This window comes from Baudoinia panamericana, assembly GCF_000338955.1.
Source record: "Baudoinia panamericana UAMH 10762 unplaced genomic scaffold BAUCOscaffold_6, whole genome shotgun sequence".
NCBI classification, from domain to species: domain Eukaryota; kingdom Fungi; phylum Ascomycota; class Dothideomycetes; order Mycosphaerellales; family Teratosphaeriaceae; genus Baudoinia; species Baudoinia panamericana.
Window position 1 is genome coordinate 666219 of NW_006911262.1, and position 25381 is coordinate 691599.

At 53.6% G+C, this 25381-nt stretch overlaps 13 protein-coding genes across 13 annotated transcripts; 5 read left to right on the top strand and 8 right to left on the bottom strand.

Moving 5' to 3' along the window:
• Window positions 1-278: 278 nt before the first annotated feature.
• On the top strand, window positions 279-1170 carry BAUCODRAFT_475611 (uncharacterized protein). The gene is made up of 3 exons (XM_007678336.1): window positions 279-402; window positions 494-912; window positions 986-1170. Exons 1-3 carry the CDS (start codon window positions 393-395, stop codon window positions 1103-1105), a joined length of 549 nt encoding a protein of 182 aa, XP_007676526.1. The 5' UTR covers window positions 279-392; the 3' UTR covers window positions 1106-1170.
• Window positions 1171-1862: 692 nt separating this feature from the next.
• BAUCODRAFT_122462 (uncharacterized protein) lies at window positions 1863-3957 on the bottom strand (the record flags this gene model as incomplete). The annotated part of the gene is made up of 2 exons (XM_007678337.1): window positions 1863-1916; window positions 1990-3957. 2 exons carry the CDS (start codon window positions 3955-3957, stop codon window positions 1863-1865), a joined length of 2022 nt encoding a protein of 673 aa, XP_007676527.1.
• Window positions 3958-4164: 207 nt separating this feature from the next.
• BAUCODRAFT_33814 (uncharacterized protein) lies at window positions 4165-5922 on the bottom strand. Its single transcript, XM_007677893.1, has 7 exons — window positions 5695-5922; window positions 5489-5641; window positions 5178-5439; window positions 5001-5116; window positions 4871-4929; window positions 4787-4820; window positions 4165-4731 (listed from the first exon to the last, which is right to left on the bottom strand). Exons 1-7 carry the CDS (start codon window positions 5723-5725, stop codon window positions 4517-4519), a joined length of 870 nt encoding a protein of 289 aa, XP_007676083.1. The 5' UTR covers window positions 5726-5922; the 3' UTR covers window positions 4165-4516.
• A 115-nt stretch (window positions 5923-6037) lies between these two features.
• Window positions 6038-8102, bottom strand: BAUCODRAFT_70270 (glycoside hydrolase family 125 protein; the record flags this gene model as incomplete). The annotated part of the gene is made up of 4 exons (XM_007678114.1): window positions 6038-6503; window positions 6556-7100; window positions 7157-7794; window positions 7844-8102. 4 exons carry the CDS (start codon window positions 8100-8102, stop codon window positions 6038-6040), a joined length of 1908 nt encoding a protein of 635 aa, XP_007676304.1.
• A 70-nt stretch (window positions 8103-8172) lies between these two features.
• On the top strand, window positions 8173-8402 carry BAUCODRAFT_33818 (uncharacterized protein). The gene has a single exon (XM_007677894.1). It carries the CDS (start codon window positions 8207-8209, stop codon window positions 8366-8368), a length of 162 nt encoding a protein of 53 aa, XP_007676084.1. The 5' UTR covers window positions 8173-8206; the 3' UTR covers window positions 8369-8402.
• Window positions 8403-9159: 757 nt separating this feature from the next.
• On the bottom strand, window positions 9160-9546 carry BAUCODRAFT_475807 (uncharacterized protein). Its single transcript, XM_007678338.1, has one exon. The coding sequence runs from the start codon at window positions 9499-9501 to the stop codon at window positions 9274-9276; it is 228 nt and encodes a 75-aa protein (XP_007676528.1). The 5' UTR covers window positions 9502-9546; the 3' UTR covers window positions 9160-9273.
• A 169-nt stretch (window positions 9547-9715) lies between these two features.
• On the bottom strand, window positions 9716-11808 carry BAUCODRAFT_33820 (uncharacterized protein). Its single transcript, XM_007677895.1, has 2 exons — window positions 10248-11808; window positions 9716-10173 (listed from the first exon to the last, which is right to left on the bottom strand). Exons 1-2 carry the CDS (start codon window positions 11482-11484, stop codon window positions 10079-10081), a joined length of 1332 nt encoding a protein of 443 aa, XP_007676085.1. The 5' UTR covers window positions 11485-11808; the 3' UTR covers window positions 9716-10078.
• Window positions 11809-12045: 237 nt separating this feature from the next.
• Window positions 12046-13820, bottom strand: BAUCODRAFT_33821 (uncharacterized protein). Its single transcript, XM_007677896.1, has 6 exons — window positions 13764-13820; window positions 13632-13662; window positions 13430-13485; window positions 13344-13374; window positions 12517-13288; window positions 12046-12463 (listed from the first exon to the last, which is right to left on the bottom strand). Exons 1-6 carry the CDS (start codon window positions 13768-13770, stop codon window positions 12233-12235), a joined length of 1128 nt encoding a protein of 375 aa, XP_007676086.1. The 5' UTR covers window positions 13771-13820; the 3' UTR covers window positions 12046-12232.
• Window positions 13821-15030: 1210 nt separating this feature from the next.
• Window positions 15031-15790, top strand: BAUCODRAFT_33824 (uncharacterized protein). Its single transcript, XM_007677897.1, has 2 exons — window positions 15031-15470; window positions 15541-15790. The coding sequence occupies exon 1, from the start codon at window positions 15040-15042 to the stop codon at window positions 15403-15405; it is 366 nt and encodes a 121-aa protein (XP_007676087.1). The 5' UTR covers window positions 15031-15039; the 3' UTR covers window positions 15406-15470; window positions 15541-15790.
• Window positions 15791-16081: 291 nt separating this feature from the next.
• On the top strand, window positions 16082-16999 carry BAUCODRAFT_44464 (uncharacterized protein; the record flags this gene model as incomplete). Its single annotated transcript, XM_007678014.1, has 1 exon — window positions 16082-16999. A coding segment is annotated over one exon (918 nt), but the record flags the coding sequence as incomplete, so codon positions are not given.
• A 422-nt stretch (window positions 17000-17421) lies between these two features.
• On the bottom strand, window positions 17422-19501 carry BAUCODRAFT_148074 (glycoside hydrolase family 28 protein; the record flags this gene model as incomplete). Its single annotated transcript, XM_007678339.1, has 13 exons — window positions 17422-17486; window positions 17553-17586; window positions 17647-17823; window positions 17881-17924; window positions 17972-18131; window positions 18188-18290; window positions 18353-18399; window positions 18452-18576; window positions 18635-18711; window positions 18767-18789; window positions 18851-18972; window positions 19040-19235; window positions 19289-19501. The coding sequence occupies 13 exons, from the start codon at window positions 19499-19501 to the stop codon at window positions 17422-17424; spliced, it is 1386 nt and encodes a 461-aa protein (XP_007676529.1).
• Window positions 19502-22200: 2699 nt separating this feature from the next.
• BAUCODRAFT_475914 (uncharacterized protein) lies at window positions 22201-23056 on the top strand. The gene has a single exon (XM_007678340.1). It carries the CDS (start codon window positions 22684-22686, stop codon window positions 22852-22854), a length of 171 nt encoding a protein of 56 aa, XP_007676530.1. The 5' UTR covers window positions 22201-22683; the 3' UTR covers window positions 22855-23056.
• BAUCODRAFT_475913 (uncharacterized protein) lies at window positions 23057-23910 on the bottom strand. The gene is made up of 3 exons (XM_007678341.1): window positions 23772-23910; window positions 23268-23707; window positions 23057-23205 (listed from the first exon to the last, which is right to left on the bottom strand). Exons 1-2 carry the CDS (start codon window positions 23779-23781, stop codon window positions 23322-23324), a joined length of 396 nt encoding a protein of 131 aa, XP_007676531.1. The 5' UTR covers window positions 23782-23910; the 3' UTR covers window positions 23057-23205; window positions 23268-23321.
• Between the last annotated feature and the right edge of the window lie 1471 nt (window positions 23911-25381).

The window sequence follows — 25381 nt, forward strand, 5'->3', positions numbered from 1 at the left end:
ATCACAACGCTACTGCAGCATGGTAGACAAACGAAGTAGCGCCACGCGGTGTGCGGGCGGCACAGCCTACGATTTCGGACCCAGTCGTGAGTTGGGACGAATCCCAAATATCGCGCTTCCGGAAAGTCGGCACCACGGAAGATGGCGATTTGGAGGAGTATGATGATAGTGTCATCCTCTCGCTCAATCAGCAGCTGAGTCGGAGGCTAAGCATGCGTTCATTGCTTGTGCATAGGCCCAAGAGCTTGCAGAAAGCTTAGCTCTCGGCATAGGCATGCACGGTATCTAATTGATTGCAGGTAAGAGGCGTCAGGCGTGACGATTGCGTTGCGCGACCAGCTCCAAATCGGAGGGATGGCGCAACACGACGGAGCAGGTTGGCTGAGCCGAACATGAGAGTAGGTATATAGCTGTTTCCTCTTCACTGTCCCGTCGACCCCGATTCGCACAGCATCCATTCTGAGGTACCGATTGACCGTGTTCTGCCCCAAAGCTCGCATACAGCTCAAAGGCGGACGAATCCTTGACATGGCAGCTCCATCAAGCACAGATAAGCAGCCTCTGCTGCCATCGACCGAGCCTAACAATATCCTCCCAAAAACCGACATGAGTAGAGAACAGGTGATGCAAGAGCTAAACCTCGACATTAACAAAACTGCTGGATCTCGCCATCACAACGCTCGGCCGCTCGCTCGCGAGGAGATGCAGCTACGCCAGGAGGGTGCCTTCGACAAACGAACCACCGAGGAGGTGCGCAACGAAGAGCACAAGGAGCGTAAACACAGTCTCTCCGACATGCTTGCGCATCCATCGCACATCCCGCACCCTCACCTGGTCCATGACCCCAGAGCTTCGATTGCGAACTCGAGTCCCCTGACTGTGGTCAGGGATCCAAAGTCCGGAGATTACATTGTAAGTGGCTGAAACCGACTATCTGCTTGCTTTGACATGTGTAAGAGGCCGCTAACGGTTTTGCTTGTCCCAGACGGCGCCCAACCCACATTGGCCGGAAGAAGATAGCTGGAAGCGCGAAAACGTCAGAAGCGGAAGGGGAGACGACAGCACCATTGCACCAGGTGGGGTCGGCGGCGTGTCTTACTTCTAGCCGTTTGGTCATGGCCTGATGACAGACCGTCTGACAACTGCACGGTTATGGCTGGGCATATCCTTGGTCTTTAGGGGGTTTGGAGGATAACTGTCGTAGCAATGTAAGCTCCTGAAGGCATGATTTATGATCACCGCGGGGATTGTGTCTCACTCAAGCGCCTGGGGTAAGTGTCAGCCGTCTCAGAGTCCAGGGTGAGTAAACAGTGAACATCTGATAGAGCACAGCCCTGACCGTTGATAAGAATGGCACGGTGACCACACTTCATCATATCGAGCCTTAAAGGTCGCTTGAGGACTGTCGAATGTCTTGCGGCCCACCGTTCAAGCTGACCTTCAGGGAGCGGGTACTGCTTTGCACACGTCTTGCCGAGTAGTGACATTGGCCTCTGCTTGCACCTCACGCACATTCTTCACTGCCGCAACCAGTTCCAGACTTAGTTCCAAGAAGAAGAGGTCAGAAATCGCTGCCTGTGCGTTGTAATTCCACGGCGCTAAGTATGTTCAACCGGGCCACCAACGGGGGCCCGTTGCACGAGTGCTACTAAAAGCTGCTCGTCTCATGTCTTCATGCTTCTTCGTAGTCCATCCGCGTCTGTACGAAGAGCAAGAGCGTGGCGCTTGAAGACTTGTTGAAACCCTTTGCCGCCGGAACGTAGCGGTTCAATTCGAATGATCAGCTTGCCAGTACCATTGCTGCGCCGATGGAAGGTTACATTGCACGGTGTCAGCCAACGCTATCAAAAGTTCCGGTCTTCTTATATCACGATCCTCTCGAAAGCCTGCTGCAACACCTCCTTCCTCGCGCGGTGCTACAAAGCAATGGGTCTCACAGTTAGCGTTTTTTCAGACCGCAGGCCAGGCTTGTGCCTCGCAAATACGTACCATTTCCAGACTCCCGCCGTAGCGGAAGTTGCTATCCATGATCTCCAGCATGCGTGCAACGTCCTCCTTTGCTCGATCATAGACGGGATCATACTGAGGCACACCATTCATATCCTCGTTTGACGACAAGGAAAGCAGATGGGCAATGAGTAAGCTCTCCTCGAACGCTCTATGTTGGAACACCCACCAAACACCGGCTTCGCTTTCGAAGAGGCCCCAGAGCTTGAAGAACGCCCACACAGCTTCGTGAGCTGCTTCCAATGCGCATTTGACGTTCGCCTCGACCCCAGACGCTTCGTTCTCGGACGCTTGCAGCAGCATGAGACAGTGGTGGTAGTTCGACGTCAAGAAAAGATTCTGCCGCGCAGCTCGAGGGTGCAGCGCCGCTTGCTGCTGTAACATTCCGTAGTCCAGATTGGTAAGGTGACTGGGGAAGGACTTGTAGAGGCGCTTAAAGGCAGCAATGAGCGAGTCCTTGTGCCGTGGACTGTTCGCTAGCGGCAGCGACAGTGAGCAAGGGGACGACAAGTTCTCCTGCACAAGGTTGCCAAGGTGCCACATGCTCCGCTGGTATGCGACATCGCTCTTCATCGTTCCAGGGTCAACTATGTGGTGCGGCATAGGCGGCGCCAAAGGTTCACATGCTTGAGGTGCGATAACATTGATGCTCATGAGGTTCTCTACGCGCGAATGAGTACCCAGACACGTGTCTAGGCCATCCATGCTGAGCTCGTTCTCATCAGCCAGAGACTCAACGGGTACATCACTGTGGGTCGCGGTTGGTGGCAACTTGAGCAGCACCGTCAAGAAGGTATCCTGGAAGAAGACAGCCTGCCACAGCTTCCGGCGTTGTTGCTTCTCTAGCACCGGCGCATCCGGCACGACAATATCTGGATCTCTATGTAATCGCATCGCATACGCTTGCCGCAGGTGTATTCCAGCCCAAGCGTAGGCATCAGAAGCATGGTTATCGTTCATCAGGAAGTAAGCCATTAGTAGCATAGCCTGAATTGCACGCATTGATGTCCGATTAAGGTATGAGTACACTCGTAGAGCCTGGTTCGCCGCTGAGCAGTAGAACTCCGCGGTCTGAGATCGCTCCTCGTATGACGGGAAAGGCATAAATTGCGTGCCAAGTGCATACATGGCGTACTGTAGCGCCATGAACGAGGCATCGGCTAGGTTTTTCTCATCCGGGCTAAGGGCCCAGAACTTCTCGTAATCTGCGTAAAAGCTCCGTCGATGAAGGAAAGGGTAAACCGGATCTACGACCTCGAAATATTTCGCAATAAGGATGTCTGCTTGTTCCTTGGATGGCATGACGCTGATTACTTCCGGTAGGCCGCCAGAACATGTCCAGTAATTGGAGAAGGGATGCTGCGAACCAACGCCGAATACGTTGGAAGGCGTTGACTGCGCATACGGCACATTCGACAGCAGGTACGGCGACGAGCCGTTGGAGGACATCGACTTCCGATGCGCTCTGTTCTCGATCGTGACCCAGCCATTGTCCGTACTTACAGGCGAGGTAACAGCTAAGGAGGATGTACTGGCCTTACGGACCTTACCAGGAGGCTTCGTCACATACCTCGCCTTAGTGTTGGCACTGTTCTTGCGGTCTGCGGACGCAATGAGGTTCGCTACTGCCGTAAATTGACAGTTTGATTGCCGCTTCACGCAAGCAAGGCATGGCCTTGCCCGGTCGCACTTGGTCTTCCGCTCCACGCACTCCAGGCAAGAAAGCGTAGGCTTGTTACGCTTTTGCTTGGGCTTGATAGATTTCTCGTCCGCCGTTCCGTTGATGCCATTACTTTCCTCCTTGACAGAAGAACACGGAAAACCAATATCATTGGGCGAGCCACTGAAGGAGACGTGGTGGGATTCGCCGGCGCCGTTCAGAGTTGGCGGGGAGTCTACCACGCCGTCGAAGACAGGCTCAGGTTCTTCTTGTACGGCTTGCATGACCATCTCGTCCACGACTCAGGTAATTGGCTAGTGGAGTCGTTCCTGACTGCTCGATACCCGGAAATGAAAAGATGGCGTGTTTAAAGCCGGCGACAACGGCCAGTGACAGGGCTTACCCTTAGCCGGACACCACGCCAATGCACGGGCACGGATTGAGCGACTCAGATCATCGAAAGCCGGGAATAGGAGTGCTGTACAACACAGTAAAGTAGCCTTCGACTCCGTTGCGTCGAGGTGAGTTGTTGGCAGTTGCTGCTCGGGAACCGTTCGTTCTTGCCCACGTCAAGTGCCATTGGCACGTCAGCTCTACCCCTCTCCATCGATCCGAGCGGCCCAACCTTGTTTAAGCCACCATTTACGAAGCGACGCATGTGAGCCTTAACCATCGGAGATGCAGCAAGGTCTTTTGCAGCTTCACGCATGCTGGCCACGGTGATGTCTACGGAGAGTCCTCTACCTAACTGCTTCTCCGTTGGCTCCCTGCGATGGCAGACCGTACCTTTGCTGGGTAGCCGCATTCACCTCCAGTCTGCTACTGCATGTCTAAGGGCATCATACGAATCTATGACGGCCGCTGATATCCCTCGGCATCTGTACTGTTTGCCAGCTGCTCATACTTGGGGTACAACTCAGAGTACGTCTTGATCTTGCCCATTATGGCTGTATAAGCATCTGAACCTATGACGGTCCGCAGTGGAGGATCCTCCATCTTTGCGATTTCCCACATAGCCCTTGCGCCCTTAGCGGGATCGCCGGCTTGAGTGCCATGTCGTTTGCCTAAAGAGTAGGGTAAGCAAGATGTGCAAAGCTGAGGTTGGACCGTAGCACTCACCCATGGTTTCCTTGGCGTCAATATGATCATAAGCCTGGATAGTGTCAGCCGCAGCTCATTCGCCAACAGCATGGTAACGCAAACCGGATTCTTATTTTCTCCAAAGATCATACTCCTGCCAGCCCAGTCCGTCCGGAATCCTCCTGTAAGGCGGAGGGTGGAACCATTAGCGATGCCTTCAAGGGGTAAGGCCCTACGCCCTCCAGGTACGTACCAGGCTCAATGCAGGTGAGTTTGATGTTCCATTCTGGCTTGAGTTCATGGCTCAGGGCTTCTGTGAAACCCTCGACCGCCCATTTGGACGCGCAGTAGATGGAAAATGTAGGAACACTGTATCGTCAATGGTGTCAGCCACGGTATTTGACGAGCTACAAAGGGTGACGGAACGCACCCCCGTTGGCCGCCAATGGACGTGATCTGCTGGATCTTGCCTCCGGGAGGACTGTTCTTCTCCCGCATAACCTCCAAGGCCTTACGCGTGACATTGAGGAGGCCGAAGAAGTTAACCTCCATTTGCGTTCGGAGCTGGCGTTCAGACAGTGATTCGAACTCGCCACTTAATCCGTAGCCTGCATTGTTCACGACCACATCAACGCGACCGAATTGGGACAATGCTTTGTCGAACGCAGCATCAATGGACTTCTGTTCGGTAACTAGTACATCGTCAGCTCAGCCCGGTATAACTGGTTGTTGGTGACGAACCATCGCAATCGACGGCGAGGAAGTTCTCCTTCGTAGTGCCCTCGAACTGCAGCTTCGAGCTGTTTCTCGCGGTGGCCACGACTTTATCACCTTCCGACAAACATTTCTTGACAAGTTCGTAACCAAAACCGGTAGAAGTGCCAGTGATGAAGACTAGGTGCTGATTAGCTCGAGGTCTGGTCTTGCAAACGTCCGGTCCAACGTACACACTTGTGATTTCTGCGCGGGTGCCATCATGCAATGTACCAGTAATGCGAAAAAGATGTTGACGATCTGACACGACACAGCACGTAGCGCTTCTACATCAACATGTATATGCAACGAGCTTTAACTTCATCAACGTCGGTACCTTGACGTCACCGTAACGGCTTCACAGGACTAACTCCGCGCAAACACCGACTTTGGGTGACGGAGGTAGGTTATTAGCACATCGGTAAGCACTGGTGTGCAAGCTGTTCGGAGCGATAGTGGCATTACAACACTGCAGCTGGAGACAGCAGGCGGTGCCAAGCCTATTAATCTCGCAAACCAGTCCAGGGCTCAGTCCAGCTATGTCTCCGACCACCAACCCCCGGTCCAACCTGGCCTCTGCCACGAGCTACCGCCAAATGATCCGCTATTGGGAGGGTTACTTCCAGTAGATGTGGCGCTGGGCGTGGCGCTGGGCGTGCCACTGGCGGATGTGCCGCTTGTCGAGCTCACGCTCACAGAAGTGAGGCTCGCAGGCGTGCCACTTGAAGCTGCGCCGCTTGCTGATGCGCCGCTTGCTGATGCGCCGCTTGCTGATGCGCCGCTTGTTGACGAACCGCTTGTTGACGAACCGCTTAACGCACTGCTCGGAGACGTGCTGCTTTGAGCCGAGCCACTTGTGGATGCAGTCGTCGACGAACCGCTTACGGTGGTACTGCCAACCGTTGTGGTGCTGTTACCTTGGAAGGATTGCTTCAGAATCTGTGGTTTGCGGTCTTGCAAGTCGAGAATGCATTGGCCGAACAGACCGTTTGCCCAAGAGAACCTGGCTCATTGTCAGCCGCAATATTTCAGCGTGGGTTCTGAGAGGGACTCACCACTGCCGAGTCCAGTCGCTCACATTGAAAGTATTGATACTCTCATGAATCAAACCAAGCCCATCAGTACTGCTAACAATCTCCTGCAGTTGCTGTGCAATCTCTGCGTCGTCGTTGCTTGTGAAAATGCGGACAATGGACGCCATGGGCCAAGCAAACCCAGGCCCGTCATGGGCACCACCGATGGAGTTGATGACCGGTCCGCGCATGAAGTAAGGGTTGTTGGCACTGAGCAAGAGCTTCCGGGTATTCTGATACACTGTGTCATTGACGCTCAAGTAGCCGAAAAACGGTGCGGCAAGCAAGCTTGGAATGTTGGCATCATCCATGATGTTCTGCCCCATATAGCCGTCGACCTCGAACGCATAGATCTGACCGTACATCGCGCTGCTGACAATGCCGTGGTTCGTGATTGCTGTCCGAAGGTTTGATGCTAATGTACTCATCTGGCTCGCTAGCGCAGTCTCTCCAATGACGGACGCTATATCGGCCGCAGATGCCAGGTAACGCGAGAACATCATGTTGGCTGGGATGAAGCCTTGGAACTAAAGAACGAGCACTCATCAGCCAGAGGCCCGCATTTCGGGATGAGTCAACGTACAATCGTAGCATCATCAGACGGTCTGAAGAACGAACGGATCAATCCAGTCCCGTTGTTGAACGGGTTGCCCAAGCCACCATTTTCCGTGGTTTCGGAAGCTCTGTTCGTGAGGCGAGTGAAACTGTACGACAGTGTACTAACGTTGCCGTTCGCCTGGTACGTTGGGACTGTCATGTTCTGGGCCACTGCCAAGACTGACTCGACGGCCTGCACCCAGTTGTACTTCTTGAAAAACGTTGCATCCTGCGTAGCATTGTAGTAGTTGGTACTGACTTCGAGGAAGGCCGCCAGAGAGTCTAGCTCATACTTGCATTCGAAGACAGACGTATTCGTGTAGTTCGGAGTGACCATGTCGTCGCTGGCTGATGGGTTGGGTGACGGCTCAATACCTGACTCCACAGGTGGCTGGAAGGAATTGCAGTACGGGTCGATCAGTATGTATCGTGACTGAAGGTTGATCACACCTCGGTAGAGCGAAGCAAGCGAGTTGCTGGAGTTGCTGGCTGTCAAAAGTGGCAGGTAAGACTGCATCTGGTTTGCCGAGTCTCGCAGCCACATCGCGTTGATATCACCCGTAATAACGAATGTCAACTCTTCGTCCGAGCCATTGGCGTAGCCGTGCCATGCAATAGCCGTGTCTAGCAGTGCATCAGCGTTTGCTCGCCTAATTCGCACATAGTTGCATACCTAGCGTGTTTGGGTAAGAATTGATGAATAGCCGCCTGAGATCAGGATCTGTGATGCCCGCTGCTGTACTATTCACGGCGCTTTCGACAACGGAAGAGTTGAAAGTGCGGCATTCTGGGATTGGTCGCATGTACGACAGATTGTAAATGCCTCCAGAGAAAGGGCCGTGCGGGACAAGAGAGTAATTGTAGAATGAAGGGCAGTCTGCTGGTATACTCTGTACAGACTGTGCTGTTGCAACAGCAGCCGCAGCCGTCATGAGGAGGCCTGTGGTCTTCATGGTAGAAGGTATGCGCGGTAGAGAGAAGAATGAAGAATTCAGAAGGAGCAGGGGATTGACTTAGTATTCATCACTGATCCTACATGGCGGCTATAGCATTGGTGAGCATTGGTGCGCGTGATGCACGTTTGGGATCGGCGAGACCGTGCTCCTTAGATGGGGTGCCGTCAATGGCGACTCGTGGAACATGTGTCAGTGCGCAAGGACTCGATCACAGCGACCACCCAGCTATCGAGTGCAGCTGACGCTACCACTTGGTGCTAGGGATACCGTCGTTGCACGCTGAGATTGCCGCGGACAGACACTCTCGTGCGACGCGCTGACTGTCGCTCAGTCGTGTTGCGGAGGAAGCTTGCGTGACGCCCTAATGCGCCGGAAGTCGTGTTCCTGCTTGAACACGGCTCTAGCGGGAAGCTTGTGGCCCCTTCCCACCTTCCTCCACATACTCCTCACGCGCTTATACCGCATCTGGGTTGTGGGAAATCAGAGACAGGATCAACATTGCGGAGAGACTTCCAAGCCTGCAGCCATCGGGGAAAGTGGAGAGTGTGGCTGGGATAAAATGAGCTTAGTAATGAATGGTTACCACACCTATCGAAGTGTTCAGTTTGCTGTACTTAGCGCGCACAGGAGCTATCTGCTACCACTCTGCATCAGTTGTACTCATATCCGGAGCTCCTCCCAACAGCTGCTTCAACCATTGCGCCGGAAAAGCCATTTACTCTCACACCACGGACGCGCCTCGAGGAAGACAGCGCTAGGCTACTGTCCCCCGCGCCAGTTCTTCGCACGAATGCAACCAAAGGACCACCTTGACTGCACCGGTTCTGAGAGACAATCGTACTGTTGCTGCTCGCACGGCTTGAGCTGCTGGAGGCGCGAGATGAGAGGAGCCAAAGACAAAGCTCACGGGCGCTGGTAGCCAGTGACAGTCGGTGCTGACGTATTTTGAGGAGCGCCAGAGACGGCAGCAATGAAGCACAGAAGACCGGTGACGGTGTTAAATGTCTTCAAGGTTGCAAGTTGGTTGATCAAGCCTCAAAGTGAAGGCTTCGCAAAGACTGACCGGTAGATACCGATACGAGGGCGTGAAAGTGAGCCGACACCTGTAACAACCTTTGGAAAAATAGGCGTCCTGCGAGAAAGGATTCTACGAGCTGCAAAGCAGCGAGGGCATACGTAGGCCATGACCGGACGATAGAGTCAATCTTCCTGCCTCGAAAGTCAGCGATGGCGCCGCGGACGTAGAGCTTCCACGTGTGTCTTCACGGCGCTTTGAGCGGCTTCGAAAGGGCTGCAGTGCATAGCCATTGGCAGAATAGGTAAAACCAAACACCCTTGGATAGGGTGGAGAAGCAGGGTATAGAAGAAGTAGCATGATGTAAGTCTTTCAGCCCGTCGTCTTGGTTGTTCTTGTAGTGTGCATTTGCCTTGATGCTTGAGTAAGCCGTTCGCTGCGCTAAAGATCAGAAGCAATTTGGTGTTCTTTAATTTCACGGGTTTGGCACGTTGTTGATCTCATTGGTCCAGCAGCTGGAGGATATGCGTACTACCTTTGGTGTTGCGGGGACTGCGAGTTGTAGGAAACGCACCCGAGGATGAATTGACGCTCCGCTGAGTGTGTAATTGCTTTAACGTTTATGCTGATGTGCATCCTGTACAGCCGTGTTACCAAAGACTCCGAGTGACGTTTACGGAGCGGTTGTCTTGATGAACACGGCACGCATCTTCTGCGAGCTCCTCCAATTCTGAGAAGACTGTGGTGGACAGCTTGCACCGACCCACATAGACCAGACGCGTTGATGCACGAAACGCAGGGTAAGAATGGGTGAGAGACGGAGAACCTTGATGACACTCGTGGTTGTTCGAATGATCGCCACGCATACAGCCGTTAGCGTCGATAAGATGGTGGACCATTAACAGCCGGTTATTAGCGACGACCACATACTTCCTCACTATAACACATTCCGTGGATCCAAGCCTTTAGCCTTCGCACTCTTCGCCTCGCCGTCAAACACGAACTCACTGACGAGCTTGCCAGTTCCGGGACCTACAGATCAAGGGGTCATGGGGTTAGCTTCGTCCTGAACGATCCGGACAGGGTTATGCCTCGTTTGTGCTCACCATTCTGTATCCCCCAGCACGTGTGCCCGGCCGCCATCACCAAACCTTTCACGCCCGTGAGCCCAACAAGCGGATGTCCGCTGCCCGCGGACACATTAGGAAGATAGCAAGCCTGTCGCGCCGTAACCTCACCATCGCGCAGCTCATCTGAAATACTCGCAACGTAGTCCACAATATCTTGACATCTCTGCTCGTCCACTTCCACCAGATCCGTTGACTTCGGTAACGGTACGAGCCGGTCGCCTTCACCACAAGCATATACTTCATTCTTCGGTCTGGCGTAAATTTCCGGCGTCACGATCTGCTCGCCGTATCCGGCTCTGAAGGCTTTGACGCCTTTGCCGCGGTTGCTTTCGTTGGTTCTGCCGAAGCCAGCAGGGAGCTTGATCTGCGTGAAAAGTGCGTACGCGCTTACTGGGCGACTGGGTCGTATGCAAACGCTGTGCGCTCGTAGCGCTGATATTGGCGCGGTTGGGTATACACTCGGCGTCCACGGACCAGCAGCGATGACTACGTCTGTAGCTGGGATAGTGACTTCCTTGCAGCCATCATTCTTGTCTTCATATGTTACGCTCTCGACCGCTTTGCCGCCATCGCTGTAGTTGATGTGCTTGACCGACGCTCCCACTCGGACATCCGCACCTTTCCCGCCTGCCAACTCCGCCATAGCCGTCGTGAACTGGAAAGGATGTACCTGCGCAGTAGTACTCGGATCGCCCATCTCATCATACACCCTCAAGCTATCCACACTCACCCAGTCCATATCTGCCGGCACACCAGCGGCTCTCAGCTTACCCAGCGCCTCTTTACTCCGTTTCTGCAAGCTCACGCTATCCTCCCCATGTTTCTGCCCGTTAACCGCCGTCTCGTTCTCCCCGTCCATCTCCCCATCCTTACCCTTCACGCTCGGCTTCGGCGCCTCCAGATGCCGACCCACACAGTCCACCTGCCCGCAATGCACAGCCCGGTAACCCCATCGCTCCTCGCCACCGTGCTCGGCGGCAAGTTGTTTGTGGAGGCGGTAGCTCAGGGGTACGATACTGGTCGGGTATGCCCAGAGTGCTAGGAGACCGCCTGCTTTGCCGGACGCGCCACCAGCGATTTTCGTCGCTTCGAGAAGGGTGATGGTGTGTTTGGAAGGGTCGTAGCGGGGATGGCGCGTGAGGAAGTATGCGGAGGTGCAGCCTATGATCCCGCCGCCGATGACCACGATGTTCTTCTTGCCGTCCGCCGCCATGGCAGTTGAGGAGGGCAGCCGCTTGAAGAGGGATGGAGAGCGTAGGGAACCCAGCTTCGCGAGGAAGTATCGACAATGGAGATGAAGATCTGTTCAGATGCCGGAGGAACGATTTACACAGAAAGAGATAATAAAAGGCTCGCCACTCACACTATTTTCCCGCCGCTGATCTGCACATATACCTGTACTCGGCGAGATTACGGCTTCCTGCGCGCTCTGGAGAGTATGCGAGCCTACGTCATACGTGATCACGATCCAGTACACGTAGTAGTGTTTGGTAGACGAACGAAGTGAAAACGGTGCAGTTCATTGCGCGGACTCAAACGACCAGACATAAGAGGAACGTAAAATCAAAGAAGCGTACAGTCAGGTGGCATAGAAGCACAGACGTGAAGTACGGAATTTTGGCAGAACGAAGGCAAGAAGATCAGTAACTCTCAGCTTTTTGTTATGTCTCATTGGAACCATAAGGGCATGCATCTCGGTAGCACAAGCATTGATCTAATGTTGCAGAGCATAGTCAAGCATGTAGAAAACAACGCCCGCTTGTCTTCTTGTCTGCCAGTCCCATGGCAGCTCCGCAAACAAGCTTCAAGCCTCTACCAACACACTTCGCATGCCGCACGTATGTTGCGATCACTCAACGCGCTTGCCGTTTTGACCCACGCGCTTGCTAATGCTGCCAATACGTCCAACCTGCAACCTCCAGAACCAGCATTGCTCCCGCTTGCGTTTGACTTAGCAATGCTTAGAAGCACTTCCTGTGGACGATGCTGGGGCCGCTCTCGTCGTACTCCTGCTTGGAGATCCACATTTGCTGGAAGGTTGAGAGGGATGCCAAGATGGAGCCACCGATCCAGACGGAGTATTTGCGCTCTGGCGGGGCGATGATACGGACCTTCATGCTGGATGGCGCGAGCGCAGTGATTTCTTTCTGCATGCGGTCGCTGATGCCTGGGTACATGGTGGTGCCACCGGACTAAAGGTGTAATTAGTAAAGGCTTCAAATACTAGCTCTGACCTGTGACGTACCATGACGATGTTGCCGTAGAGATCCTTGCGGACATCAACGTCGCACTTCATGATGGAGTTGAAAGTGGTGACGTGGATGCCGCCAGATTCGAGGCCGAGGACAGATGGCTGGAAGAGAGCCTCCGGAGCACGGAAGCGCTCGTTGCCGATGGTGATGACCTGACCGTCAGGAAGCTCGTACGACTTCTCGAGCGAAGAGCTCTGGCTGGCGGTCTGGATCTCCTGCTCAAAGTCGAGGGCGACGTAACACAGCTTCTCCTTCATGTCGCGAACGATTTCACGCTCAGCGGTGGTGGAGAATGGGTAGCCGCGCTCTGCGAGGATCTTCATGAGGTAGTCGGTCAAGTCGCGACCGGCCATGTCGATACGCTGGATGGCGTGCGGGAGCGCGAAACCTTCGTAGATGGGGACAACGTGAGTGACACCGTCACCGGAGTCCAGGACGATACCGGTGGTACGACCGGAGGCGTACAGAGAAAGCACGGCCTGGATGGAGACGTAGAAGGCCGGGGCGTTGAAGGTCTCAAAGACGATCTGTGTCATCTTCTCACGGTTGGACTTGGGGTTGATGGGAGCCTCGGTGAGCAGGACTGGGTGCTCCTCAGGTGCCACACGCAGCTCATTGTAGAAAGTGTGATGCCAGATCTTCTCCATGTCATCCCAGTTGGTGACAACACCGTGCTCAATGGGGTATCGCAGTGTCAAGATACCGCGCTTGCTCTGGGCCTCATCTCCAACGTATGAATCTTTCTGACCCATACCGATCATGATGCTATCGGTCTGTTAGCCTGACTGCCGCGCCCGGCCTGATAGACGTGTCCACATACCCGTGGTGGCGCGGTCGGCCGACAATGGACGCTACCTGGCAGTCAGTCTACTGAAGACATATCGGGTGCCAGGTGTTTCAACTTACGGAAAACGGCTCTCGGCGCATCGTCACCGGCAAAACCGGCCTTGCACATACCCGAGCTACCATCACTGTCAGTCTATTGCTCGTCCTGCCTGCCCGCTCCAGTCTGTGCTGTAGTCCTCGTCGAGCAGCAATTCTGTCGATGATGACGTCGCAGCTTTCGCGGGACCGCTTCGAAGCAGGTGTGCGATGAAAGTCGACTCACCCATTGTCGATGACCAATGCGGCAACCTCCTCTGCAAACGGATCATGATTCAGCTTTGCAATACCTTCATGCGGTGGAGCTATCCACCTTGGAGGGATATACCTCCCTATGGGGGGTTCGAGACAAGCTTACCTTCCATGGCGGCGTTGTGGGGTGGTGGAGAGTTAGAAGTGGTGGTGTGTTTGCTGGAGAGGATTCGGTGTCACAAAGCCTCAAAGGGGTTCCGACAAGAGGCAGATGTTCGATTGTGGGTCGATTGTTTAGTGACGGTGAGCGAAAGGAAGGCACAGGCACAGACACAAGCGCTGTGGTGGGCCAAAAAGCTTAGCAACGGGTGTTGCCGCCACAGACTTCAACTCCTCAATACTCAAGACACCCTTCGTCCACTCGAAGCACCAGGAATACACACACAAACTATATAACCCGGCAGCCGAATCACGATGCCTTGCATGGGCAACGCGACGCCTAAATCAAGGTGCTTGCCGCGTAGCTTTGTGACGCGCAAGCGAACTACCGCCAAGAAAACCGCCTTCGCATTACGCAATGTGTCAGCCACGAGGCGAATATCGCAAATGCTTCGTCTCTTTCCTCTCACAGCGCGCGGGTATGCCGACTGGCTTGAACATGAGCCAACCATTACTCAAGAGGGACCTCTGCCCGCCATGAGCACATCCCAACTCGCCGAACGTTTCTCACTAACGGCGGCGTGACCCAACGAAACGCACGAGCCTGGCGGGGTGGTGGGGTCGGCGCCAAATCTCCTCTTCTGTTCCGACGAACCTCATTGACCCTCATGCGACTTTGACTCCGATTCCAACTTCGCATACGGCGCCGCGATTAGACATGGGTGTCATTATTCAACAAGTGCTCAGCAACGTCTTACAGTAGCGCTTAGAGTGTGGTCGCTTCTGGAAGCTGCCCGAATGCGCGAGACCTTTCCAATCCCTGCCTTAGGCACGTAGACATGCATCACAAGGCAAGGTTCAGGTAAATGATCTTTCATACAACCCTTTCGGTCAGAAGAATCCTTTTAGCACACACACAAGCATTACAACACCAAAAGCATCTTAAACTCCCAGCATAGCTCTCCGGAAGCATCCAGCAAGCTTGGAAGATGGCCGATGACCGAGCGCAATCCCTCAATCAGCTTTTACAATGGAGTATAGAGAACTCGGACGCTTCACGCAACGACACCGCTACTGCGCCCAGCGATCAACAGCGCAGTCCCAACCGCGGACTTGACCCACGGGTACTCGCAGAGCTGCTAGGCGGGCCGTCCGACGCGGATCGCATGCGAGAAGCCATGTCTGTCATCGTAGCACCAGTGGAGCAAGTCGACCTTGAGAACAAGCTTATCGCATGGGACAACTTCGAACAGCTGATCGAGAATCTCGACAACGCAAATAACATGGAGAGCATGGGCCTGTGGGCACCACTGGTCGATCAGCTGAACCATGCCGAGGCGGAGATGAGACGGATGGCAGCGTGGTGCTGCGGAACCGCCGTCCAGAACAACGTTAAGAGTCAAGAACGACTGCTTGCGGTTGGAGGCGTGCCGAAGTTAGCAAAGCTTGCTACGGACGATAACAACCAGGCGGTCCGGAAGAAGGCCGTGTCTGCATTAAGCAGTCAAGTGAGGAATTACCAGCCGGCACTTGATGAGCTGGAGCATTGCCTGCCGGATGATGTATGGAAGCGGAAAGGTCTGGAGGCGAGCGAAATGGAGTCGGTGGATGAGCTGATTTCGAAGTTACGAGACTACGCCGCAAGATGAGCGCCGGACCGGGTCAATCGTTTACACTGCAGATCTTATGAACGGATTTATGTCGTGTAACGACCCTTCTTGTCCATGGACGTCAGCTACCGGGCTTCACGCGCACGGCAAGGTTGCTGAATTCTAGCAACTCACCATGCTTCGTCAATCAACACCATCTCGCGCATGAACAGCTGGCTATCTCATCAAGGTTGATGACTGCCAAATACATTCAGATCAAGCGTCCGCTCTGAGCTTGATTGATCGCATGAAGATCGATCAGTCTCGCTATAATTGTAGAGGAGCGTCGAATCAAATCTGTTAATAGCTCCCTTATTTAATGACTTCTGGTACCATCCATTGAAAACTTGATAGCAAATTCGTCGTCAAGACATTTGGTCATGCTCTCGGTCCCTCGTGTTCGCATTTGTCCATGTGATTCCGTCCCTGCCTTCCCGCTTCGTATTCTCCATCTGGCGCGTGCATTTGCCCTAAACAGTTCCCAAACACACTCCACAATCTTCCCCAGGCTACGTGGAGCCAAGCGCGAGTGCGTCATTCGTACCCCCTGCAGCACGAGACTTGATCGAGCTCGATAAGATATTCCTGGGGTTTTTGCAGCTCTGCCTTTCACCACAGGCAGGATCCTGCCCTTTGACGCGCTCGGTCTGGGACCATGTCTGACCAACCCTTTTTCCTGCGTCTCCCGGTCGAGCTACGCCTGCACATCTACAGCTTTGCCCTCCTCGAACGCGAGATCTGGACGATAGGCGCCGCCCAGATCGTTGGCAAGCAACACGAGATCCTCCATCGACTGTACGGGGATGACCGACGACCATACCCGGGTATCCCGCAATACCACGAACCAGTGGTAGGAAGATACTACGCCGCCTCATTGTTATCATCCACGAGTCCCGGAGTTCTACTTGCCTCGGCCCAGGCGCGGGAAGATTTGGTGGATGAGACGCACAAAACAGCACATACGGCACATCAAGCCTTGTTGCTTGTGAACAAGCAGGTGCATGAGGAGCTCACGAGCTACTTCGACGCGCCCAAGAACCGGCCGGCGAGCCTCTTCTTGCAGTTCCCCACTGGACTGCATGTTTTCCACACCTTGACACCGCATCTGCTGCGACAGGCCAAGAGCATACACATAGCCGGCAGCTACATCAGCCGGACGTTCAATTCAACAAGGGCCGCGTGTCTCGGTCCTCAACACCCGGTTGCTGGTAAGGGAGAGTACAGTGGTGGACTCATCCCTGACTCCCGCACTCAGCTAGGCGAGCTGGTCGCCAGTTGCTTTGGTCCCGAGCCGCGACATAACCTGACTCAGCTCGACATCCGAATCTACTACCCTGGCGAAGACAGCTATAGCACGGTCTGGGGCGACGATTCCTCACCCATCGTTGTGGCTCTACGCAATATCTGCTACGGCGACATCCGGATCGAGGTGTGGAGAGGTAGAGTTGGAACGGGTGTTTACTTCAGTGCTCGGCCTTGCGAAGATGGCGAGAAGAGACGACTGGTCAGTACAGTGTGGAGGAGGCTAGAGGAGGGTAGGAAGGGTGAGCCAAGATGCGGCGAGTGGATTGTCGATCCCAAGTGGCCCGTATGGGATGAGGAGCCGTCGTCATGTGACGATGCAAATGAGTATATGGGTATGGACGTAAATGCATGATGAGTGCATGATGAATGGTCCAAGTCTGCAGGCAGACGTTCCCACAAACCCACTTGTGCGGTTATGCTTGCTTTTGTGCTTATTTGCTATTGGCGCGTTCGTGCATGGTACGTATACGTAGACTACGAGTAACGACTGATGGCAATACTGCTACCATGATCCATCCGTTGGTGCTGAGGGTATGACTAGCAAAGTTTCGCGTGACAGCACAGTCGGATGGCAGCACGCGATGCAAGGTCAATACCCTCAACCACGCAGCCCCTTCCTGATCACATCGCAAATTCAATGTTCATCGAGAACAACGGCTGCATCCCAGTACCGTAGCACTGAAATGCTCCCTTACCCGAAGTGCGTCTCGCCTACCGTACGTTCGCCGATATGGACTGTGGGAAGTTGTCCGGTGCCCAGTGATTGCACGGTATGCCTAACAAACAAGAAGTCAGCGCGCTATTCCGTACTCTACATGGATGCACGTTCAAGTCTAGCATACCACTCGTCGTGTTCTCGTTGATGATATTGGCACACTGTGACAGGATCAGCTCTCCACTTCTCAGGGTCGGCAGCTAGCGCGTATAATGCCATACCTGAAACAACTCGCTCTGCAATGTCGTATTGTAGAGTGGCAGACCAAGTGTCTGGTTGACGGAGGTAATGTTGACGTTCTTGAAGTAAATGTCCGGGCAAGGATGGCTTGCGGCACAGTGGATGGATGCACCCACGTTGTACCTGGTGGTACCTGTGATGTTCTGCCACAAGACGTTCTGTCCCATACATTAGGCAACAAGAATAAGCAGGTCGAAATCGCACCCTCAGCCTACCTCAACCTGCATCTTCGATGTCTCGCAGATATCGGTGCCGGTACCTGTCTTGATAAGCCGCTGAGGATTCAGCCAGGAGAGGTAGACGTACCTTCAGTGTAGATGCATTGCGTGATTTGTAAGGGCAGAACGACGTTAGAGAAGGTGAGGTCTCTGAAGGTGATGTTCTTGACCAGCCCGCTACCACCTCCTCCAGCGTCACCATTCCCGGTCGTGGATACGCTGCTGCCCTGCCACGTCTTGATATAGGCCTGCGAACATTTTGTCAGACGGAGCTTGAGCTGGTGATGTTAAATTAGGCACCTACTGCGTTAGTGGAGTTGATGAGTTGCACACCCTGAAACGTGATATTCTGGTCATAATCAGGAAAGTCTGGGTATTGCCCGACACTCCCTATTGTCATGCCGTTGCTGCGAATGTCACAGCGGTTAGCGCACGTCTTCGGGGCCGATCGGTTCTATGCATGACGCACCCTCCGTAGCATGTCACATTCTGCACGAACAAGTTCGTGGTGTTGCCCTACAGGATAGCACATGTTTAGCGTGAGTGGCGCGAGTGCGATCGGAAGTACTTGCTTTAGCAGCCATGCAATCATCACCGTTGACCACAGTCCAATTCGCGAGATAGATGGTGTCAGAGTTCCTGCAGGGCTAGCATAAGTAGTGCGTAGTCTAGGTAGAGAAGTGCATGCCAACCCTAGCAAGTCGTTATGTCAGCGCTCGGTTTTGGGGACGAAATCGTCGTTCGCACTTACATGTGTCGATACCGTCAGTATTTACCGTCGAGCTATGGTCATTGCTTGTCGCATTCACATAGATGTTCGTCATTGTGCTATACAGTGTCGGTTAGTGTCCGCCACAGATCAAAGGATGGAGGCATCGCATACACATTCCGCGAGTACGTGACGAACTGAATCAACGAGTATGGTTAGCGCCAACCAGAGCGTTGCACTAATGATTGCAAGACTCACCGTAGCCCAGAATTGCGGCTGCGTGATGTTCAGGGAGTCAATGTAGATGTTAGTGGAGTTGAAGATGGTAATCGTGATTGGGCGGCCAGGCTGATTGCTGTTGCCTTTGTTCTCCGTATACCCTACATCTGGTAAGCCAATCGAAGCATCCTCGCAAGTTAGTTGCATTGCGATAACAGCGAGACGCACAGGTCTGTCCGTTGCCGTTCAGGCTTCCGCCTTTACCATAGAGCGAAACGTTTGTGCCGCCGAACAGCCACGCGGTCGACTGGTTCTGCAGACTGACATTGAAACTGTGCGACAGCCAATATGGTACGTTCGTTGAAAAAAAGACATCTCCGTAGAGGTGGACATCGACATTGCGGAGGTTCGTCGTGTTCATGACCTTGCCAGTGCATGAGCTAACAGTTTTTAACCAAGATAGCAAGAAAGAGGTACCTGATCAACGTGGAACACATTCTCGGTAAAGATGACCGTGCCATTGACGCCGCAGAGCTCAAAGGCTTGCTGTATGGACTGTGAATCGTCGACGGGCTGACCGAAATGTGTCAGACTTTCTGGATATAGGTAACACGAAGTCCCGTTGTTCACTACGAAAGCATTGATGATGGAAGCGAAGGCGAACGCTCCAAGTAGGGAAGAAGGAAACATCATGAAGAGCGTTACCTTGGCAAACCCAATTAAAGTCCAGGTATGCGAGCATCAAGCCTTATAACGCTGGTATGCACGCAGTCGGCGTTTGAAATGAATCCTGCTGCAGCGCCTCCGCTTTTTCGGGTTGAATTTTGCCGTATAACCACAGTCTGCGGAGAATGATCGTCGCTTACAAGGTGATCACAACGTGATGGTGTAATCGTAAGAAGCCGAATGCCGCAAGTCAGTGTGGAGTCGCCGACGGACGTGTATACCTCGTTCTGCTGTTCCTGCCTGAGGTTGTTTCGAGGTAGCCAGCAAGCTTATGGATGGCGTGTCGATCATTCCGAGGAGAAGCATCGCTTGGACTTTGCAATATCAGGGCTGCTGAAACGTTTTCGAAGCGCTCCAGACTGCTTGCTCTCCATCGAATCTTTGCCGCAATACGTGTCCTGCGCTTCGCCGCGGACAAAGCACCAAGTCGACGGAGTGTTGATTGTCGGTCGCCGTGGAGTAGCTCGGGATGTCATGGGAGCTCACAGTTCGTAATCGTGTTCGCTGAGGAGATGGCCGTCCAGATGATAGGGAAGGCGTGCTTCGTGTCTCTTCGCCAGCAGTAAATCGTCGTCGTGAGCCTTCACCTTAAGAACTGACAGCTTGTGTTCCTTGTCCACGTAATTGCTCCCGAATGGCACGGCTCGGCTTCTTGTCATGATGTACGAATGGCAGAGTAGCTCTTCACGGGGTGCTGACCTGCCGAATGTTGGACGGACGTTAATTCATACGAAGAATTCGTCGTGACGGCGGCCGTGAAAAGTCGCATTGAAGGGTAGACGAATGTAAACCATTCTCTAACTCCAGTGACTCGCACTACTGTAAAGGCATGCAGATGTGGTTGGAAGATCCGAATACCACAAGACTTCTGTACCTGCATTAGCCTTCGATCTTGCTTGGAGACCTGTAACCTTGTGAGCAACAACGGCATGGCGTAAATTATTTTGGCACTTATTTAATCCAGCCTGTCGGTTATCCGGCGAGGGCGTTTGTGGTACGTCACACCTGTGGGAGATGCAATGAGGCATGCACAGAATGATCTATCAATGGCAGTGGCTGTCCGGAAGCTCCGCAAACCTATGCAGTGGACAATGCTCCAGAGAGCGTCGATAACACCGTAGGTACACCACCTGTTTGGATGCGGAGCAAATCATATTCGCTGCTTTAGCACTGCTAGAATGTCAACTGCAAAGGTAACCAGTTGTGGGTCTCGGCGTTGGTACCATCTAGCGCCGCTCACACTCAGACGTAGAATGGCTAGCCCTACCAGTGATATCAGCTTTTAAGCTTGTGCGACATCCGGGAGAGAGTGCATCCAGGCGCTGTTAGGGGCTCCGAACTTCTCCATTGTCGAGTCCTGGGATGCCTGCTCTCGTAACCTTGCATTGTGTGCGCCATCTCCGGATATATGAGAACCCTAACATGCAATTATAGATTACTTGTGAACACTCCATGGCATCAATCGACCAGTTTACTGGGCTGCAGTCAGCGGCATACGTCCAGATGTGACTGATAGAAAACATTCCAAAAATGGGGTGGCGATGGCTGTCCGAGACGCTAAGGGCGCTTGTAGTTGCCGATAGAGAGTTCTGAAGCATCGAAATAGTCCAGGATGTTGTACAAACTTCAAGGTGTGGCTGCATGCTGGTACCGCTTTCGTATCCAGGTACTTGGGAAGAACCGCATCGTACACTTGCCACGGGTAGCGACCTGTCGATGTGTACAACAGTGCGATGGTGTCTTCGGTGCTGTTCATGGCTCATCGAGTGCCTTGCTAACGAAGCCACAGGATCAATACGGCGAGTTGGGAACGGAGAGTGTAAATGAACCTTGCGCCCGTGGCACGTTGCAGGCGTATACAGCTACCTTGAGTGGACACGGTCAACAACAACTCCATGCCTCCCAGCTGTAGACAAAACGACGTTCCTCAAATGTCGATATTGTACCTAGGCGTTTGGAATCTGTCATTCGATGCACGCATAATAGTACGCCGTAGGAATTGCGGCCGCGTGGCGTCTGCAAGGCGTCTGCAGCGCGACTGTTACAGTAGTCGACTATGCCCAATGCTTCTTTGAACGTCTGGTTCCGCAGAGTCATCTGCCATTTGCCGCTCGTGTGCTTCACTGGCGACGCGGCGCGCTCGCAAGTCGGCTGGTCACCCTCCTAATCAACGTTATGCATTCATTGAGTTGTATGCGCATTTGCCCTTTCCGCGCCAATCTCACCAAGTCATGAACCGCGGCTAGCGCATTTTCAGCACCGACCACACCAAGATCTCAGATGCCTCCACCGGGTATCTGGGCTCGCGTGCCGATTGGATCGTACCTGTTCGTCGGTTCCCAAGCCACCAGCTTGGAACTTTCAATCTGACGGATCTGACCTGCTAGCCCGCCGGCACACTATCGCCCAAAGCAGGACGCCCCTCAGGCCTTCTTCGCTAGTTCCAGCTGCCTAGTCCTGCACCTCACTCGCCTGGGACGGCGGAAGACTGTGAGCCACACGGCCTTTAGCTTCGAGAGATTCTATCTGCTTACTGCTTCTGGTGTGCAAAGACCACTGGCTGGCAGAGAGGGAGAAAACGTCAGACGGTCGCACGGGATGTCTTTCTCCATGGTACCACCAAAGATCTGCCTCCTCGCTGTTTCCATTCTTCACTGTCTGTATTCGAAAGAAATTGTGTGCGCCGAAGCTGTCACTGGCTGACTGTGAAAGCACGACCAGTGGGTGGCATCAAGCACAGAGCCTCCCCTAGCGTCTCACGAACTTCAGTCATTTGGCATCAAACTTGCGACTACATCTGATATATATTTCTACTGTGCTGCCAGTACCCCTTCTTTCACTCAGGCACCGTTTCAACATTCGTTTCAGCTACGGAGGTTACTTGCTTTGACCGGGCACGTGTCGGCCTACACTATCACATGCAGATTGAGCGACCATATACCAGCACACGACCACTTGCTGCGTGACAACAATAGACTGCTTCAAACCGACTCCATCAGCTAGCCGCCCACAGCCGAGTCCGCGCGATCACAAGATCCGGCTAGACATACAGGTTTCCATATCGCGCCGGGCTAGACTCTTTCTGTAAGTACAGATCGACCAACTTGAACAAGGACCACAATCAAGCTTACTGGTCGCAGCCTACCATGGCCAAACCGGGCAAATGCGAACATGCATTCAAGATCATAAAGTCTGATACGACATTGATTTTGTGGAATTGCAACATGTGCCATTCGGGACCACACTGGTACATCTACGAATGCGCCAGATGCAAACTGAAGACTTGCAAGCCATGCTCCGAGAAAGCGCGGGCATAGGTGAGTTCCATGCTCCAGAACGGAAGTGACGAACCTGTCAAATGCTTACACGGTGAAGCCTGTAACTCAAGTTATGCAATCCTAACTCTCAGATACTTCGAGGCTTACCTAATGCCATTATATCGATCATTAAGGTTACTGTGTAGCGTTTAGTCAGCGAGGAGTTTGAGCGAGCGTGACTTCGGTGTAGCAATGGCGGCGCTAGATGACGAAAGCGCGGCCCTCCACGAAGATTGCGGTGTCCGCAAGGACCGGAGTACGTTTGATTTCTGCAGTAATGACCAGCCTCGAGGCGGACGTCAAGGTTGGGAGGAGGTGCCAGTTGTATTCGGCATGTAGTGCCACGAAGGTCTGGGCGGATCTTAGAGGCTTACAACTATACGATTGCAAGGGGCCAACTTTCGGGAACCCACTTTCATAACATTCGAAGATCAAGTGAACGCAGTCGTTCGTAATATGTTGGTCTGTCAGCGTCCATTAAGCTTGTCACATCGTATGGCTTCAGCTAACAATTCCGGCATAGAGCGGCGTCCAATATAGGCTCCAGACATCATCGTAGACATGCTCGATATTCTTACCGCTATGGTGCGCCACTTGCCGCGCAGGAGGCTTGCCAGCAGGCTCAACTGTGCTCTGAACGCTAGTAACGTGAGGTTCCGTAACATGCGAAGGGTAGTTCCTGCATGTGGCGGAAGGCCGTGGCTATTCCCAGACTTATCAATGCCTGCAATGATAGGGTGATTCGCAGCCAGTCCAACCTCCGCTGCAGGATTACGTTGCTGAGTATCCCACATATCGTGCAATTTGGAGTCCTTTGCTTTTCCAGATCGACCGGACGGGTCACGGGCAAGGCCTGAGATACTGGTAGAGCGATCCTCAACCGGTCGTGGTCGTTCCACGCCGGGCGAGAGGCGCACCTTTCATCATCGAACATCTTGATCATGCCTTTCTTGCGGACAGTCTGCAGCCAGACACAATCCATCGAGGCGGTTTTGCCTTGCTTTTTGCTCTGCAGCGCGTCGCTGTTCCCATGTGACAGATGCCGGGGTCCGCCTTTTGGGCAATCACTGTTCTCCGCAATCGCTCACAGATGCGGTTCGAACGTGTGATGGCGGTATGTCGCTTCAACACTCTCGGATGATTATCTGCATCAGGACTTCAAGCTTTGCGTTTTCGCTACCTGATCTCACATTGAAAGTCGGCGGAAGACGAGGCGCGGAGATTCGACCTCGGCAAATGCCAGCCAATGAATAGGCTCTTCAGCTTCCTCCACCGTGCCGGAAGCGCCATCGACTCTAGACCATGCCGACGTGCAATCCGTCACCGCACCACTGACGACCGATGAACTCTTCCCCGCTGTGACTGGCGCCGCAGGGAGTCTGCCGGAACGTTTCATACTCTGAACTTCCATGCCGCATGCGGATGCCTGTGCCAAGACTCGAGCGCTCTTTGCTTGAGATCACGTTGCGAGGTCACTTCAGCATGGTTGTGGAGGGTTCGTCAAGTCCACCCCTGCATTGAGGGCAGCATACGGCATACCTCATCTTGGCTGGATGCCAGGCTTTTTATGGATCCGCCGAAGACGATTGTGCCTGCCAGCCTGGCCGCGGGCAAGCCCATTGATCATGTTAGAACAGTGATTCTTCGCACTTCCAGAGTAGGCTGCCACGACCGTTCTCTTAACGTCTCTCCTTTCGATCAACTTCAGTGTAGTCGCTCGTTATTCAAGATGTTGTCTTCTCTGCTCCTCTCTACCGTCTTTACTGCCATCGCCGTCGCTACGCCAATTACCAGGCGAACAACCATACCAGATTTCACCAGCATTTCTGGAGACGCACCGTATACCGTGGACGCCGCAACACTGGCAGCCGCACTGACGTGCCCAGTGGGCACTCCCACAAGCAAGGCCCCTCCCGTTCTGCTTGTCCACGGTCAGCGAAGCACCTAAACCATATTTCTGGAGCTTTTGAGGTTGACAATAAGTAGGCACTGGTACCACCGGAAACCAAACATGGTCACAAGGGTGAGTGACGCTCTACCCGCTGTAGACTATTGTTGAGCTTGGCCTTGTGCAGTTATCTCCCCGCTTTGAGTGCCAATGGGTACACGCCATGCTACGTGGACTTACGTGAGTTTTACCCCTGTTGTGGTGGACGAGACAATACTGAGTATCCTTCAAGCCGAGCGTGCCCTGGGCGACATGCAAGTGGTACGTAGCCTCTGCCAAGATATACATGGCAGCTACAAGGCAAGGCTGACCATCGTACCCCTGACCATTAGGCTTCTGAATATATCGCTTACAACCTGCACTACATTTCGTACCTCTCTGGCGGAATCCAGACCGCTGTGATCAGCCACAGTCAGGGTGGCCCAGACACCCAATGGGCGCTGCAGTTTTGGCCAAGCCTCAAGACCGTGACAAGCTCGTTCGTGGCCTTGTCCCCAGACTTCGCCGGAGTTGAGCTGCTCGGTTCAGCACTCAGCAATATCTGCATTGGGGACCTCTGCCAGGCGAGCCTGTGGCAGC